General features: G+C 42.7%; 1 protein-coding gene across 3 annotated transcripts in view; it reads left to right on the top strand.

Annotated features, from left to right (window-relative positions):
- Positions 1–17,889, top strand: part of lrch1 (leucine-rich repeats and calponin homology (CH) domain containing 1) — a 61,162-nt gene extending 43,273 nt beyond the window's left edge. For 2 of the 3 annotated variants that reach the window (XM_026375776.1, XM_026375777.1), the window contains exons 14-19: positions 598–670; positions 2,422–2,544; positions 8,118–8,227; positions 8,586–8,723; positions 8,850–8,927; positions 14,859–17,889. In XM_026375776.1, the coding sequence (XP_026231561.1) occupies positions 598–670; positions 2,422–2,544; positions 8,118–8,227; positions 8,586–8,723; positions 8,850–8,927; positions 14,859–14,972 (636 nt within the window). In that variant the 3' untranslated portion in view covers positions 14,973–17,889. The remainder of the gene's footprint in view (positions 1–597; positions 671–2,421; positions 2,545–8,117; positions 8,228–8,585; positions 8,724–8,849; positions 8,928–14,858) is intronic. The other variant, XM_026375778.1, reaches the window with a different exon arrangement.
- Positions 17,890–18,113: the final 224 nt, after the last annotated feature.

The following is an 18,113-nucleotide window of genomic DNA, read 5'->3' as shown; positions in this document are numbered from 1 at the left end:
TCTCTGTGTCAAAACCGAAACTCTCAGTTATGTATTTTAAGGTGTCTTGTGTTGAACATCCGGCACAATGCTGCTTCAGTCATCACCTCATGCTGCACTAATGAGTAGAAATAAAAACTCAATCATTAAATATTTTACAGTACACCACAAACTGGTGTTGGAGGTTATTGATGAGTTTACTTTTCCTCGCGGACACATAGAAGATGGGATTCACTGGTTTCCATGCAGGACCTTTATAAACTGACTTTGATCACACAGTCTTTACAAAAACGTGTGCGGCTTCTGTTGTGTTGAGCTGCAGGCGTCTGGAGTCTCTGAGTGCAGAGTCTCTGTGTCTCTGTCTTTGTTGGTTACATAAGGTGAATGATGGTTAAAGACGGCCAAGCTGAGTGTTCTTGTCTTTGAGCCAGTTTGGACTTTGGTGTTAAGATTCATCACAGGAGCGTATGTGTTTCTGTGTGATTGATCTCTCTGTGGACTCGTTTGTCATGAAGCACAGGCAGAGAACATCCAGAGTCTGTTCACTGAATTGTTCTTTTCGTGTTTGTTAATGAAACTGACGACTTAACTGAGCTGTTTCTATTTCTGCCACCGCAGCGAGACGACAGATCTCCAGCCTGTGGACCTCCGTCCTTCTCCAGCCCGCCGTTTGGACTGAAGCCACGTTCAGGTGAGTTGGCTCTGGGCTAAGAGAGTGGGGCTGGGAGACCTGGACTACCAGATCTGGACAGGTTTAAACTGTGCTGATGTGGTGTTCTTGTTTTGATATTTTATAGTATGATGAGTTAATACTAATGCAGCTCTGGTGAAGTTGGAGCCTCTGACGGTGCTGACTCTGCTGGAAATTAAACTCTACTAACGGAATAAAAAAATCTAAACTACAAACAGTGTTGAAACACAGGCAGTTGTAAAGAATCAGAAAACATGGTTTACAGTGAATAAGAAGTTACGTATTCTACCTGGAAGCTATGAAACGACTACAGCGAGCATGAGGAAGCAATATGAAAACCACTCTTGATATGAGTCTGTCTGTTTTTACAGATTTGTTTCTAAGAAAAGAAGCAGATGGCAAAAATAAATCAGCATCTCACACACGATACTGTGTAGAAGTTTCAGGCACTAAAAGCAAAGACAGCAACAGCATTAATAGTTATAGGTGTAGGATAGGGTTGGATATTTTGCCTTGAACCTCACTTGTAAGTCATTTTGGATAAAAGCATCTGCCAAATGACTAAAATGTTATTGTACATTATTAATTTTAGAGAGTAGCAGAATAGAATAAACCTGAAATAGATCAGATCGTGCTGTGAACAGCCTGTGTCTTTATAACAGCACCTGTTCTCCTCTATACAGGTGGAATGTGCAGCGTTTCTGTGGATTCGGTCAGGTTGGGTTGGGTTAGGTCAGGTCAGGTTAGGTTGAGATCAGGTCTTGAGATCAGGGCTCTGCAGGGTCCACGTCGTCTGTTCCAGGACTCGTTGGGCCGTCTCTGAACATCTTTATGACTGTGGCTGTTGCTGACTGCTGAATTTGGAACCGATGACACGTCTCCCTGTTTGTACGGGGGATGGGGAAGAATCCAAACATGTCAAGAGCCTCTGACTTTTGCACAGTGCTGTAGTACTGTGATACTATTCTTAAATGACCTCAAACCTAGTTATACTTCATTTTTGTTCACCATAAAGTAATCAGAGTTTTTTGTTACTTTACACCTGCCTGACGTAGTTTGTTGTTATGCAGCACGTCCGTAGCTCATATTTTACCATTCTTCTCATTATAAATGTCACAGTTTTGTGAAATGCTTCCAGGCCTCTATGTGTAGTGCGATGGTCCTGGATCAGGACTAGTGGATGAGCGTTGATTCCTACCAGCAGTTGTGTTAAATGCAGCTTCATGGTCACTGCCTGTCTGCTGTGTTTCTGAGCAGCTCCATGCTGTTTTCTATTTTTTAGCGACCATCCAGCCTGTTTGCTGATTGTTAGCAGTGTGCGAATTGTTGCTAACGGCTAATGAAGCTAACATTATGCTAACAGCATGTTGAGGTGATGTGTATTGTGAAATGCCACTAATCTTTATTTTGTTTTGTGCTGTTTTGTGTTACATGTCGCCCCCCCCCCCCTTTACATGTATCTCTCTTTTTCATTCCTCGTCTCACTGACCTGCTGCATGACTTTTAACGTTGAAATCATGAACACGTGTGACCCGACCTGCCTGCATGTGCGTCTCTTGTCTCGACGCCTGCTTCCCGTTGATCTCCTTCTTTTTAATTCTCTTCCGACCAATGTTTCCGGACTCTCCTGGTCATATTGGTGTTTGCGGGGTGTCTTTTTCGTGGAATGAACTCTGCCTTGCTGTTCTTGGTTCACCCTGGTGCCCCACCTTCCTCCACTGCACCACCACCCCCACCTCTGACCACTGTAGCCCCACCCTCGCTGCCCTGCTCGCCCCCTCCTTCCTGTCTCGACCCCTCCCTCCTCTCACAGGCCTCGCCCCTCCATAGAGAAATGCTTCGTAGCCATGACGACGGAGGCGTGCACAGCCGTGGTAGGTCCCGCCTTTTCCCCCCTAACCAGCCAGCAGAGTCAGATCACACACCTGTGCTCAGGTGTGCTCAGACCACCAAGGGTTTGTTTTCTCCTCCAAGCAAAACAAAGTCTGGAATTTTTTTATCTCTGACTTTTTTCTGTTGTGAACCAGCTGCTAAAAAAGTTTGTTCAGTTTTGTTTTTCTCCCTCTAAACGCTGTTTTCTTTGGCAGCAAGTTAATGAATGCTTTATTGATCCCCTTGGGGAAATTTCAGGGAGTTTTGAGAATAGTTAGCTGAGAAGATGGAGATCAGTCAGTCAATAAAGACAGGTTTAATTTATGATGTCATAATAGTGTACATACACTATATTATACATATATATTGAATATATTTTCACTATTTAAAGAAATATCTTACACCAGCAGGTGGCAGTATTCTGTGTTCATCATTCAAAAAAGGAAAGTAGAAGAAGACCTAGGACTGCAGATACATAACTGTAATCAAAGCAGCACTTGGCAGTGGTTGGTTCCTGTTGTTTATATCTACTTCTAATCCAGAACATGTCTGATCAGAAGTTGGAAAGGGCTCCACTCACGCTGGTCTCTGTCACCAACAGAGGCCCGACTAGTACAGACTCTCTGCGTAAACTAGGCCAACTGTCGGCTCGATGTTTCACAGCTCTTAAACACACAAAACAGGAGTTATTCCTGCACTTTCATTTTAAATCTACCCTCAGACAGATCTCAGCAGCTAACAGCAGGCTCTTAATCAACATTTTCCACTTACGGTCAACGAAGCTGTGAGACGCACATCTTCAGTTCTGAAGAACCTTTGTGTGACTGTGGATCAGTGACTTGACGACCTCTGTGCTGTTCACTGCCAACGTTGAGCTTATTTCTCGACTGCCACTGTGTGTTTTCTCAGCCACAGACCACATGTTGGACTGTTTTCAATTACTGCTCTCTGTGTGAGTGTGTGTGTGTGAGTGTGTGTGAGTGAGACAACTGCAGAGTCTGATCAAAGAAGAGCTTCACCCACACCCTACTTTCATCTCCAGCTGTTCACATGTGTGTGTGGTGGCTGTAGATGAGGACATGCACGTGGTTAAAGTGAGGTTCACTCTGTGTGTGTGTGTGTGTGTGTGTGTGTGTGTGTGTGTGTGTGTGTGTGTGTGCGTGTGTGTTCATAACCGTAGCGCTGTGGTCACAGACACACAATAGTATCTGAGCACAAAGGTTATAGAAAGCAGAAAATCGTACAAGTTGTTGGAACATTAAAACGTTAAAACGTTTAAAACATGAACAACAGAAAAAATAATGTAGCATGAACCCAGGTTTTTTTTTTTATCCAGTATTTTAGAGCGAAGCGTCAAATTAAAGTTGACAGTGTGAACTTTAAACTCACTGTCATGGTTTTATTTCAAATGCACTGTGGTAGTGAAAAGAACCAAAGTGATGAAAATGATGTTACTGTCCAGAAATGAATGGACCTGAGACGACAGAGGCCGAATCAGGATGTTATGATCTGTCTCCAGCTGTGTGTGTGAGTGTGTGTGTGTGCAGTGACTGCACTATGAATGAGTCTGGGTTTTGTCTGTGCACGTTAGTGTGTGTGTGTGTGTGTGTGTGTGTGTATTTTTAGCTCCTATATTTTAAGTGTTAGATAATGGTCCCTGAAGGAGTATCCCACTTCCAGTGGAATGGCGTCCAAGGTTTCTGATGGATTTCAACTGTGTGTGTGTGTCTTTCCTGAGTCGAGCTGTGTTTCAGTCAGTTGAGCTGTGTTACTGTTCACAAACTCACTCTGACGACTTCTGGACGTTTGCAGGAATCAAACTTAGTGTAACTTCACTTCGAGTATACTATGGTAGCACTGAATCAATGAACAGTGAATCTGTTGCACATTACGAGTAGTACTGTATGTAGCAGTGTTTTATAAAAGTCGGTTGTTGTGGACAGTGATGGTTCCCTGTGCCAGCTGTAACACCATGTGGCACCATCTGCACACATGTTTGCAGAACATGAGGGACCTGCTTTATAAGATCTTTAGCTGTAACTTGTACAGATACCACACCTCCCCCAGAACTTCCATCCTGCATGTTAATAGCAGCTCTCTGACATCCTCAAAGTAGATACGGTATCCTGCAAATCTCATATTTACTCTTTTTATTAGCAGTGGAGCTGTCATTAGCCTTTGTTTTATGTTAAGAAAGTAAAAACACCAAGTAGCATCAGCTGCTATGATGCGTGTGCAGCGTTCATGGACAGTACAGATTGCGTGTTTAATAGATAATAAAACTAAACTCCTCGATTAACAGGCTGCGTATGAAATGATAAAACGTCTTAATGTTAGCATCATACAGTTAGCATTAGCATGAGACAGGTACACAGGTACGTTCAGCTCCCTCTGGCTCAGTGTGGTGATCTCACGGTTTGTCTTGATAAAAACATTTTTCCTACATGACTCTGTGTGTGTGTGTGTGTGTGTGTGTGTGTGTGTGTGTGTGCGTGTGTGTGTGTGTGATCAGATTATGAGTAATGGTGTATAATGGGTTTAAGGCCTCAGGGAGAGTGACATCACCAGGAACTAACATGCTCATTTTATCACTGCTTCTGACCTCATTAACAACCAATCATCACCCTGTGTGTGTGTGTGTGTGTGTGTGTGTGTGTGTGTGTGTGTGTGTGTGTGTGTGTGTGTGTGTGTTGCTATGTTTGTCCGGTCCTAGCTTTGAAGCCAGGAGTTTATCCTTAAAGGAATCTTTGACCAGATCTTGTAGATCTCAGTCATTCATTCATCAGTGGACAGCAGGTTAAATACATTTATATTCTGCTGCCAGGCTGATAAATGCATTTTTGATTCCCGCTGAATCAAATCCCAGTCAGAGCCTTCAGATCTCTTTCCAACAAGTGCAAGAAACCAAAAGATGAAAAAAGCTTCTGACTTTAAATCACATTTTCTGTTTCATTACTCTTCAGTAGGAGCTTAAAGAGATAACAGTTAGAAATAAACTATAGGATAGTACGAAATAAACAGAGAAAGGAGCTGTTACTGCTGCAGGAAACCATCCAGTCAGTGACATTTCTGTATGTATAAATTCAAACATTTAATTCTCAAGTCAGATCAGCGATATCATCTCCTACAGATAAAAGCAGCAGCAGCCATGGAGACAAACGCTCAGAACTGTCTGATTGATAACAACACGCTGTATCACTCCTGAGGAAGATTAGATTACTCACTCCAAACAGCCGAGGCAGAAAAAAACAAGTGGCAACATGAAATGTCAGTAACGGGTTTCTCCTGCTGTGTGCACAGAGTAACTGTACAGAATGTTCTGCAAACAAGTTTTCAGACTTTCTCACGCACGTTAGCAAACATCACAGAGCAACATCATGAAGGGTGAATGGCATCATCAGGTCTCAGCTGATTTTCCTTTACAGCCATTTAATGTTAGCATGCTAACATGCTTAATAACCACGCTGGACGTGGTTCTAGCTGCTAAACAGTTAGAGATTAGACAGACTGAGGCTTCATAATAAATGGGTGTGCTGTACCTATATATCACAGTATGTGGGCCGTGACACAGGCTGCAAACTTTCTTTTTTAATGCCGCAGGTTTAGATGCAGGTGAAACTAACTGCTCACTAAGAGAGAATGGGTGCAAACATTAAAATCCTGTGACCCATCTGTTCCATCAGACTCTCAGAACTGAACATGGCCTCGTTAGCCTCGTTATTGTGAGCCAGTGAACGTGCTGACGTTAGCATTTAGCTCAAAGTGCTGCGAGGATGACTGATTCTAAACACTACAATGCCCATGATTCTCAGCTGACATTGATTGATCAGAGCAGCTCGGTGTGGTGAAGCTGAGCGCGGTGCACTGTGAAGAGCTGCAGGGGTGTGGACAGAACATGTGGTGACCAGCAGGTGGCAGCATGAGTGTTTCAAGGGGAAAGGAAGCATCTCTGTTCATCAACAACTGCAGGGTCATCACAAACCTTTATGCCACCTCTGCAGATTAGGAGCTGGAACCGTCTGTCTTTTCACTGCTTGGTGATTCGTCTTTTAAAACTGAGATCACCTTTGGTTCTGTTTGTGTGAGAAGATGAAAAGATGACCGGGTCACTGTGTTTGAGGGCAGAACTGTTTGAGAAGGCTGAGTTTTCAGGGAGTTTGTCAGTGAAAAAGGTTTTTAAAATGCTCTCTGAAAACCTTTTACTGACCCATCAGCAGAGGAGCTGCTGCAGGCACAGAGTGTGCAGAGGGAGAGACATTTAGAGAGAGAAGGGGTAAGAAGATAAAACTGCAGAGATGAGACCGTCTGCCCACAGAGGCTGCACCACTCAGAACCCTGGAGTCAAACGAACTCATTACTGACTCTTTATTCTGTTCAAGGTGTTTCTCTAGGTTGTGTGAGATGTTTCTTATCTGCTACCTTTAGTTTAGCAGTTTAAAGGGCAAGTTCACTCAAATCACAGTAATGTATTAATTATATCTGATCCCACTGTACAGGCGCTGTAGCGCCCCACTGTGGCCACACGGTTAAAGTACACATACACAAAGGTTTAGGTTTAGGTTAGTGTAGCACAGACACACTGGGTTAACTTTATCCTTTTATCACAGATACGAGCTGCGTTCAGCTTCATTCAGCTGAAATAAACACATCAGATCTGTTGGTGTGTAGAAATGAGGCGACTCAGTGATTCAGCCTTCAGCAGAGCAGCAGTCAATGTGTGGGTGTGTGTTTTTGTTCAGTGGGAGTGAAGAGACCAAACTTTTTCCAGGCTTGAAAGATCTACTCCTCACTCTGAGGCTGTCACTGAATCTGGTTCTGGTTCTGCTCGGTTACCTCAGTTTCCATTAGATATTCATATATGACACCATCAGACACATTTAGGAGATTCACAGCCACACACAGATCAGTGGTCAGTGGGAATTTCTCCACACAGGAGCTTCAACGTGTGGATGTCAATAATCTGACCAACAAACGAACCAGTGTGTTGTTTTGCACGCTGCTGTAGCAGAACTCTCTTCACTTGATCCTGCGATAAAGTTGAACTGACTGCATGACTGCACACGAATGTTCGGCTTACATCGTTCGCCCGACGTTACGTAAGCCTGTTCATTCTGTAGCTGAATGTCTGAGCACAGAGACAAACAGGAGGACAGAACATTCAGTCTGTCTGTTTTCTGCATCAAGCTGAGCAGATGCTGTTATACAGTGAAACCTGCTGTGTCCCCTGATTGTTTCCCCTTCAGCCGTCGTTACCTGAGATTACGTGATGTTAGCTCTCATCCTAAACTGTCTGCTGTTGTCAGTGGTAGACTATGCAGGTGTAGAAACTAAGGGATGAAAACATGACGGTGAACTGAGCTCCTCACATCAGAAGGATCTTGAAGCTGTCGCAGTTTCTCAGCTTCTGATCTGATCTGAACACTTTTTATTCTCCTCACAGGGCAGAAAATCATCTTTACCTGTGTTTCAGATGTATTTCTGTTATTCTAATGTGCACAGACTTTAACCTAGTTACTGTGCACCTGCATCCGTGTCACTCTAACCTGTTCTGGTGTTGTCGTCGTGTTTCCTGTAGTGTTCCTGCGGAGCCACAAGAGTCTGGAGTCTGTGGATCCGCAGTTCACCATGAGGAGAAAGATGGAGCAGCTGAGAGAGGAGCTGGAGCTCATGGAGCAGCTGAGAGACGTGAGACATCTTTACTTCCTGTTTACAAACCAATCCTGTGTTTTTCTCTTATTATTATTTGGTGCTTTTGTCTTTTATTCTTGTCAGGATCATATTTTACTCACCTGTCAGGTTTTATGTATTTCTTACATGACCCAATAACGTGCTGTTAATATTTGATGTTAACGTCTCTTTTAGACCCACGTGACCTTTAAAATCGTTATTTGTTATAAAACAGACATTCGTTTTCTGGCTTTTTGCTTCAAATATCTTGTGATTGATTTGTTGCTCACTCATACCTCACTGGAAGTTCTAAGAAAGATCACAGCGTAGCTTTCTACATTAGATTTACCTGTTTGTGTCGTCATTTCTTCCTCAGAACATTGAGAGCAGGCTGAAGATCAACCTTCCCGAAGACCTCGGGACGTCTCTGATGGACGGCGTCGTCCTCTGCCATCTGGCCAATCACATTCGCCCACGATCTGTCGCCAGCATCCACGTTCCCTCGCCTGCAGTGGTACGTCTCCAGCCGTCAGACTAAAGCCTCTTTTCTCTGATACAGTTTCTGATCACACTCGGTGATGGTGATATTTTGCTTTTGTATTATTATAAGTATATTTTCTGTGTGCCTTTGTGCCTCCAGCCCAAACTTAGCATGGCCAAGTGTCGGAGAAACGTGGAGAACTTCCTGGACGCCTGCAGAAAGATCGGTGTACCAGAGGTAAGACAGTGACCTCCCCGCTGACCTGTCGGTGCTCTGAGAACGGTACGACCGCCGCTCTGAACTGGGGGTTGTTTTCAAGCCATGATTCTGTGCACACAAGTGATTTCACTAAAAATTCTGAAGATTCTGCAAAAAGCAGCTGACATGTTTCATAATGTGAACAAATCCTGGCTAAGAGGACACTGTGAGTCATTACACACTGGCTGTTTGACCTGCTGTTTTCTGACTTTAACAAACTGGTAATTCTTCTGCTGTAACTCCCCCAGTTCATCAGAGACACTCCCCTGAAATCAGCAGTTATTCATTATAATTTCAGTTTGGCTGCAGTTGATTGATGATTGATGAAAAGCTCATGTAACAGGAGCTGTGATGGTGTCCTGCAAAAATAATTTGAAAAAGCCTCTTACATTTACGGGGTGTCAAGAAAAGTGTAGATGTTTTTTACACAGTGACGATGCTGCAGTATTTTATCAGTTTCTACACTTGAAGGTTTTTGCAGGACACTGACATTAAACTGAACCAGGTCTGGGAAGAAAACTGATGGTTTTTAATGTTTTATGTGGTGATCCTGAAATCAATAAAAAATATTTTCCATTTTTATCAACTAAAACAGTTTGGAAGTGAAAGTCGGGGAGTGCTAAATGCAACAAATAAGATTCTAATGTAAGATTTAAACTTGAGAACCACTCCGTCTTTTCCCAGATCTGGTTTAATTTGCCTCATTTTTTTCTCATCGCTGTCAAACGGGTTCGTTAACCACCGCTGTCATTGTGGCTTCCAGCTTCCTCCATCACGACAGGAGCCGATTAGAACGGCAGCTTCAGTGTGAAACAGAGCTGCTCTGGGTTTGATATCTGTGTGTGCACGGTTCAAACCTTCAGCAGCATTGAAGGAGTCTTTGTCTCAGTGCAGGTGAAGCAGTCTGTCCAGATTTATACCACTCCCCTGTCTGTCTCCTACATTATTACCTGTAAAAAGGTTCAGCTACCGGCCAGTTAACTTTTATTATTAAGCTTAGCTGTCTCAACCCTGTCATGTGGCGTAACAGCAGTGACCAGCTGCACATGTGCAAGTGCACGCTCCCTGCAGATGACCTCCACCATGACAGTGCAGTCTGAGTTTTACAGACATGAGAGTGGGATCAGTGTGAATATCTGAGAAGGAGGATCCTTGTACTACTTCCATGTTCAACTGTTTCTTTAAATCTGCAACAGAACGACCTCATTCCAGTACATGAGGGTGGACGGCTAAACAGGCTAGCTGTTTCCCCTTGTTTCCAGTCTTTATGCTAAGCTAAGCTAACTGGCTGCTATTTGAAACTTGTGCAGTGAAGCTAACAGGAGCCGCTGTAGTTCGTGTTGGTTTAGCTTCTCGTTTCTTTAAGCTGGTGATCGATGAAGATGAAGAGACGGGTTTTAATAAAAGTTAAAGTTTTCAGCTGAACTGTTTTACTTTAAATTAAACTACTGTTTTTTTCTGTCATTTTTAAAACTTTTTCTTCACCTCTAAACAAACCTACTGTGTCACTGACTTCTCTTCACTGTTGTTTCGAAGACGTGTGTCTGAACGACCTTTGACCTCCATCTCCGCTGCTTGCTGACTGTGTGGACGTTGCTGATTGGCCGTCGCTTTGCTGCCACAGCTTCCTCCGAGCTAACGTGCTAACATGCTAGCTGTGCTAACCTGCTGCGCTGGCTCTCTCCCATCAGCCACTTCACCTTTTCATTATGGGATGCTCACTGGGACGGTGTACAGACCGTGTCTCAGTAAGCATCCCGGCTTGGTGCCACGGTAACTCCTGCTTCCATCCACCCCGCCTCACGCCACCAGCTCTCACCTGTGACCTTTGACCTCTGTGTTCATTGGTTAACCTCCTGCCTTTTCTTTCTCTTTTGACTTCCTGGCTGGATCGCACCATCTCTTCTTCTTTTTCTCCTTTTTCATACACGTTGTTCTTCACGTTTCCTCTTCCTCCTCATTTTTCATCTGTGGCCTCTTCTGACATCCTCCACTTCACCTCCTCTCTGTTCTTTGCCTCCTTTTACTCTCATCTCTCCTCCTCTTCCTCCTCCATTCTTCCTTGTTTCCTCCTAATCTTTGTTTACATTTGCTTCCCTATTTTGTATCCTCTGTTGTTTCCTTTTCTTTATCCTTCCTTTCCTTGTGCTCTTCTCCTTTTCCTCCTGCTGATTTTATTCTTTCCTTTCTTCCTGTTTGTTTTTCACTCCTCCTCTGCTCTTCTCTTTATTTTTCACCTGATCTTTGTCTTTATCTTTTAAAAACTCACATCCTTGTTCATGTCCTTCATCCCTTAAACTTCACCTCTTTACTGCCCTTGTTTTTTCTATTTATCCTCCTCTCCTTCGTTGTCTCCTTCTTTACATCCTCTGTTCCCTCCCTTCCTTCATTTATTTCCACCTCACTTCCTTTCCGGGGTGCCAGTCTTCCCTCTGTTCGCCCTACGACATCATCCAGTGCCGCCTGCAGCCGGTTCACGCCACAGTTCGGGCACTGGTTTCCTTGGATACAACCTCCTCAGAGAGGAAACGGGTCAAGGTGATCTCGGCTCCGAACCGAGTCTCCTCCGGGCCGTCAGAGACTCCTTTGTTGGTGTCAGTCACGACTCAAACCCCGCCTCCCGCCTGGCAAATCTGGGACCTAATTGGCTCGAGCCTGGTTCACATCCTCTGCCTAGTTCTGCTCTTCGTGGCTTATACTTGGAGCGAGCTGACGTAACCGTGGCAACCGCCTCCTGCACCTCACCTGTCTGAACCCCACCTCTCTCCTTATTTTTGCTGTGTTTATGTCCCATGGGAAACATCATGCTCAGAATTAGACATTAATGGTTGTAACTGTTCCTCGTGTCCGTTCTGGAGGCAAAGAGATTCCTAACTTCCTAATTCCTACATTCAGTGGGAAAGAAATGACTTGTGAGGTTCAGCACGAGCTTAAATCAGACTTAAACAGTCTGTGTTAATAATTGAAGTTACGATCTTTTTAATTTGGAAGTGTCTCTTTCACACATTGTGTTTTTGTGCACGGAAACGTTCAGAGAGGAAACACCTTTATCATAAATATGTTTTCACTTCTGTTTGGCTGTTTTCTGGGACAACTGTGAAAACAGACCTGTGACCTAAACGCCTCGACGATGTTCAGGAACGTTCCTCACAGTAATACCTGAAACGGAGAGATGTCACATTCAGTCTGGGTTTCCATCTCTTGAGCTTAGACTGGTCATCTCATCTCATTTTCTGTGTCTGGTTTTCTAACAGTGAAAATCTGTGACAAATTTACAGTGACTGGTTTTCTAGTTACTCGCTGAACCTGTTTTATCAAATCTTTAAAATCTAGTTTTCACATTACAAGGATGCTTTTTTTCAGCATCCTGTACATTGAAATCTCTTTGCAGCCTGAATGAACAGCACAGTTATAGAAGTGTTAGACTTGATCTAATGGGAACCTGTCTATTGATAATTCTGTAGGATCATCAACAAATGGGAGTGTGGTCACACGACTATAGCTCAGAACCAAGCTCCACGATGTGTCTCAACAACAGAATACAGAATACAGTCTCAGCTTGAGCCAACACTCTGCTCACCTGTGATTTTCTCTCCTGGTTTGTTGTTGTGTGTTTGCAGTAAATTAACCCTGAAGCAGCAGGTTACTTGAAGTCAGTGCAGGGACATGTTATCTGTGCAGTGTTAGCACCATGTTCTGGACAGATGAACACATTGTGCAGTGAGTATTTACCACTGACCAGCACAGTGGAACTGAAGGCCAATTCATGCTGTCTGTGAATACAAAACTACTACGACAACATCTTCTTCGTCTTTCTTGCTATCAGTCCGGCATCATGTTTTGTCATGCGTGCATGTGTTCATGTCTAGTGTGTACCCAGACCCAGCTCTTGACCCCTGTGTGACGTCTCTCTGATAAATTGGCCTTCAGGTGACATTAGTTTTTGATTTAGCTCCAACATACTTTGACTCACTGTATCTTGTTTAAATGTGTCTTTAGTAAAGCTACAGTAATAAGAATGTCTTCATTTCATTTCACAATGATTAAACTGCAGAAGCACATGATCCCTCAACGTTCAGTGGCCCAAAACATAGAGCTGCACAAACCGTATTTTTTATTTTAACGTGTGATTGTACAGTGATGACGAGCAAATGGAAGCTGAAGGTCAGTAGTTAGTGATGATTCTGATAAGTTGGGTGTTGTTTTGTGTTTGATTTGGCTAAAGGATTATTTTATTATTACTATAATTTGAGTGTGGTTGTATTTATTGATTTATTTATATAAATGAAATTATTTCTTTTACTTTATATCAGCCAACTTTACTATATCCTGATATGCAATGTCCCTGTTTTTGGAGAATATCTGAAGGGCTACAGACACCAGAAGAGTCTATGAAGTGAAATATTTATTCTTCTTCTTCGAAGGATTAAAAACAGAGACTGAGTGAATACAGATGCCTTCATGTTTGATGTTATAGAAACAGATAATGTGTATTTATGATATGTAGAGCGTTTTATTATATCTGAGTATTTGACACAGACCAGTGGAAGTGGATTCACTCTTCGCACCATAACATATTGATTCTGTATGAATGTTGATAATTGAACTGAATTGATTCTAGCTGCACAATGTTTGCGTTGTTTTCTGCACAGGTTTCTGGATGGGTGAGAAGATTTCAGCTTATTTTTATGGTTTGTGTACAATATTTGACAGTGTGAAAGTCAGAAGTAATAAAAGCAGTTTAGGGACGTTGCCTGTTTCACAGTGTCATTGTTTAAGCTAGAAGTTACAAAGCAAACTCAAGGACTTTGGGAGAATCGCTCATTTGATTTTCATATCTGTGCATTCGATTCGACGTAACACTGAGGAGACAGTCGGAAGACGCCTGCACAGAATCTCTGTAACTCTCAGCAATAATGTATCTCAAAATGTTTAACTGTTCCTTTATTCAAAGGTCATCAGCCTTGACTTCCTTCAAACCTTTCCATCCTTCTGGGTCTGATAACAACTCTGTTTTACTGAACACATTTTTAAGATAAAACAATGAAGTGGAGTTAAAACAGTTTCACAGCTGTACACTTTCATTAAGTTAGTGTGTTTGAATTCATTTTTTATTTTGGAGCTACGATTCTCCAAATCTCCGGTTGGGTTCGGGGTTCAGGGTTCAGACTTCATTTGGTTGATACCGTAGTTTATCGTTACAGGAGTTTGTTGTTTGAGGGAATTCAAAAGGGCAAAAATTGGAGGAAAATGTTTTTTAAATTGCTAATATTTTGGAACAGTGTTTTGTAGGGTTGTAGCAGGTCTGAAAAGCTACTGCTGCATTCAGGGGCAGTGCAGAGTCCCTCGCCACATCTGTGTTGTGAGGCGTTCAGGGACAGTACAGAGTGTAGATCATCTTTCTTTCAATAGCTCCAGCCTACCAAAACAAGAATTGGGGTTTGAACCAAACCTGGTATTTGGAGAACCACTGCAGCTCTATTGTTTTGTCCAAGACACAACTGCCAGTCCTGTACTCTGGATAATCAGTCTTCCCACACTGCTGACTTGTGCACGGTGTCTCACGGTTATTATTCATCTTCAGTTAATCAAACTAGCCGGACTAGTACCAGAATTTTTATCATAGGATTGTTACAATAATATATAATAAAGCAGATTGTGTCCTGTTCCAAAATCTGAATCTGAATCTGAAGATGACATAAAAACTGAGAAATTATGTTTTTTCTGTACAAATCTACAAGTTTAGTAAAAGTCAGGAGAAGGTGAGAACCCACAGTTGTATCTGTGAGACACTGGAGGTTTTTCACAGAACAATCTGAACATGTATTGTTTCTAATCCTGTGCTTCATTTGTCTGTTTCTACCTCTAAACCTGCTCCTGCGCTCTTGTCCTCTGTCTCTGGTCTCTCAGGACCGACTGTGTCTCCCTCACCACATCCTGGAGGAGAAAGGCCTGGTGAAGGTGTGCATCACGGTGCAGGCTCTGGTGGACGAGGCCTCGTCCAAACAAACCCCCCTGACGTGAGCAGCAGAGACGGGTGGAGCCTCCTCTGACCGTCACATACAGCAAACACACTCCTGGATCTATGCATGGTTTCACACCTCGGAGGTCATTCTGCATCCTGTCTTATCGTATTAAGAATCGAAATGGTTTTAAGGGAACTAAACCAGACGCAGGTGGATTAATTTAGTGACTGGTTGTAGGTGATTTCTCACCTTAAATAATATTTTAAATGAGCAGGTCAATGGAAAATGAACCACGTGAGCACGACTGTCAGCTGAAGGGAAAGAACACAACTCTACTTTAGTTTTATGATGATGTTTTAGAGGCAGTATTATGGCCAGTGACGAGGGAAACAAAAATCCCTGGTTTGTAGAATAAAGTTAAAATATTTGGTGGCGAAAAAGTCAGAAATATGGTTAAAATATTAAAAATCCAAGAAATCTTTAAGAGAAAATTCTCAAAGTTATAATTTTACAAGAACCTGTTATTATCATGAATTTCTTCTTGTAAAATTATGACTGCTGTTAAATCACTAAATGTTTTGTAAAACTACAACTTAAATGTTGTAAAAGCTTAAAAACACTTCAAATATTGTAACTTTATTCTAGAAATTGTTTTTTATATATATGATGAAACAAGATTAGATTCAGGAACCTTTTAAAAGTCTGGGATTTGAGTCTTTAAAGTAGATTTAGATTTGGTGGAGCTTCACCTGTCTCTGTCCGGCAGCCTGTGCACACTTGACTAAAGATGAAATCAGGATGTGTTTGTACTTTTCAGGCGAAGTGTTACCGTGACGGGATTTGGATCCCTGAAGAGAATCAAATCAAACGTGCTCTAGTCTTAACGTAGAGGAGACTTTTAACAGAATTTGTATTTAAACATAAAGATATTTATAATATAAAGAGAGGCTGAGTTAAGGTGTTTGACCTGTTGTATACATTCAGAAATATCCCAAAAATATTTTCTCTAATATATTTTAGGTATAATTATGTTTTCTAAAGGTTTTACTATGACTTCTTGCGGAGCTCTTTGCATGTCCCTGAACCAGGTGTGAGTCTGCCACTGTGGGGACACTAATCTGTGTTTATCAGCCTCTGGTGGACTGAAAACGAGTCCGGATGCAGTTTGCTAATGTGCCAAAACACACGTACTGATAGTACTTCAAACACAGCCGACGGTCTGGGTGACATACTGTGCATTTCATCAGCTTCTCTAGTCTGTGAAGAAATATCAGTGGTGGAAGAAGTACTCACTTTAGTCAAGTAAAAGTACCAATACCCTGATGTAAAAGTACTCGCTAACATTAAAAAGTCCTGCTTTTAAATTTCCACATAAGAAAAAGGATAGAAAATGTACATCAAATATTAAAAGTAGCACGGCTGCAGAATAATGAGCCTCCATGAGCAACTGACAAGACAAAACTAGAACAGTGTTACACATAAAGTGTTGATCTGTAAAGGAAGGGAGTACTGAAGTACTTGAGTAAATGTACTGAGTTACTTTCCACCACTGACTGACTCAGATTTATGACTGTACATGTCTCCAAGCTTAAAGCCCAGCAGCCTGTTGCACCAGCTGAGTCAGAGTAGTGGTAGCTGGAGTTTTCTTTTACTATTGACGCCCAAACTAACCAGTTGGACTCAGCTGCTGCAGCAGATCACTGATCACCTCTGATTTGGATCTGAACGTTGATCCTTTGTCGGCTTCTGCACTGTGAGACACAGAGCTGAGTATTTAATTTCTGGATTTCAGGATGAGGGTGAGGGAGCTCTCACACAGCCACAGCTCCGGCTCTAACACGCTGTTCACACTTGGTTTTTAAAATGTGTTTTAGTGATCGGTGAACACACGACGCACAGTCGCTTTAGAAGGGTTGAAAATAGGTTATTAACACGTTGATGATTTCACAACAGACACATTCTGTAGCCCCTTCGTTCCTGAAGCCTGGCTGCAGGCTGGCGTGGTGCGGCGTTCTCACCATCACGTTCTGCATTAAGGACGGATTTTCCTTCCGTCAGGACACATTAGTGTTTATACTACAATAAAAGTGGATCAATGTGTTCCAGACCAACTGATCAGACCAGATGCATTTTAAAACCAAGTAAAGACGCGGTCTGACATTCTGATGACACTTTAAACACTATGAGTTTTACAGTAAAACTCAAAACAGACAGTTAATAAGGCAGTGACCTGTTCCTCTGGTCTGGACCAGATCAAACCCGGAGGTTCAGGTCGGAGCTGTTGCTGTGTGAGACTCAGGGTGTTTTGGGTTTACTACACTGTTGATGCTTCATTCCACAGCCTGCTCATCAGCAGTGTGTGTGTGTGTGTGTGTGTGTGTGTGTGTGTGTGTGTGTGTGTGTGTGTGTGTGTGTGTGTGTGTGGTGTGTGTGTGAACATGGAAGATGCCGCCTGGCTTTGTGAATTTCGTGGCAGCACAGACCTGGAAGAAACAGGACTTTAAAGGGGCAGTAAGTGATAGTTGACCTGGTTTACAAACCTCTGAAGCTGCTTCAGTCTTTTTCCTCATTTACTGACTTGTTTTATTTTAAGCCACTTGATTCATAACTAATAGGAAACAGTCACAGCGTTTTCTGTGGGGAAGAGAAACTGTCTCTCTTTGACCTCCATAAGAGCAGAACTGGCCTGAGAATCTTCATGTTTTTAACTTGGTGATATTTGGCTGAACTTCCTGAACACATTCTGAGCAGGAGGTGCTAATAGTTAGTTCAGTGTAGGTTAAATGAAGTTTTTGTTTTTTTACAGCTTAGTCACCATCTGAGTGATGGGTTGCTGTGGAGAGTCACCAAGACTTATTCCTACATCCAAAGAGTGAACGTGTCCTTTAAGTAACTGAGCTTTTTAATGTCTTTACACCACAGGAGTGGAGTCGTTTTTACGTGCTGCCCCTTTAAACCCTCATCTCCACAGGCCTGTGTGTGTTGTGCGTCTCCTAAACGCCACAACAACGCCACAGGATGTGTGTAACACTCGAACCACAGGACGTGTGTGTGTGTGAACGTTCTTGGTTTTCAAAGCCTGAGCTGCTTAAAAATTCAGCAGTGAAATAAAAAGCCGTGTCTCCACTGGACGGATCGGACAGTTGCCAAAACAAAGCTTTTGTCTCTTGTGATAAAACTAAAGGTTTGAATTTAACGT

This window comes from Anabas testudineus, chromosome 21, assembly GCF_900324465.2.
Source record: "Anabas testudineus chromosome 21, fAnaTes1.2, whole genome shotgun sequence".
Lineage (NCBI taxonomy): Eukaryota > Metazoa > Chordata > Actinopteri > Anabantiformes > Anabantidae > Anabas > Anabas testudineus.
The sequence above is the reverse complement of the archived record's forward strand: the minus strand, read 5'-3'. Positions and strand labels throughout refer to the sequence as shown.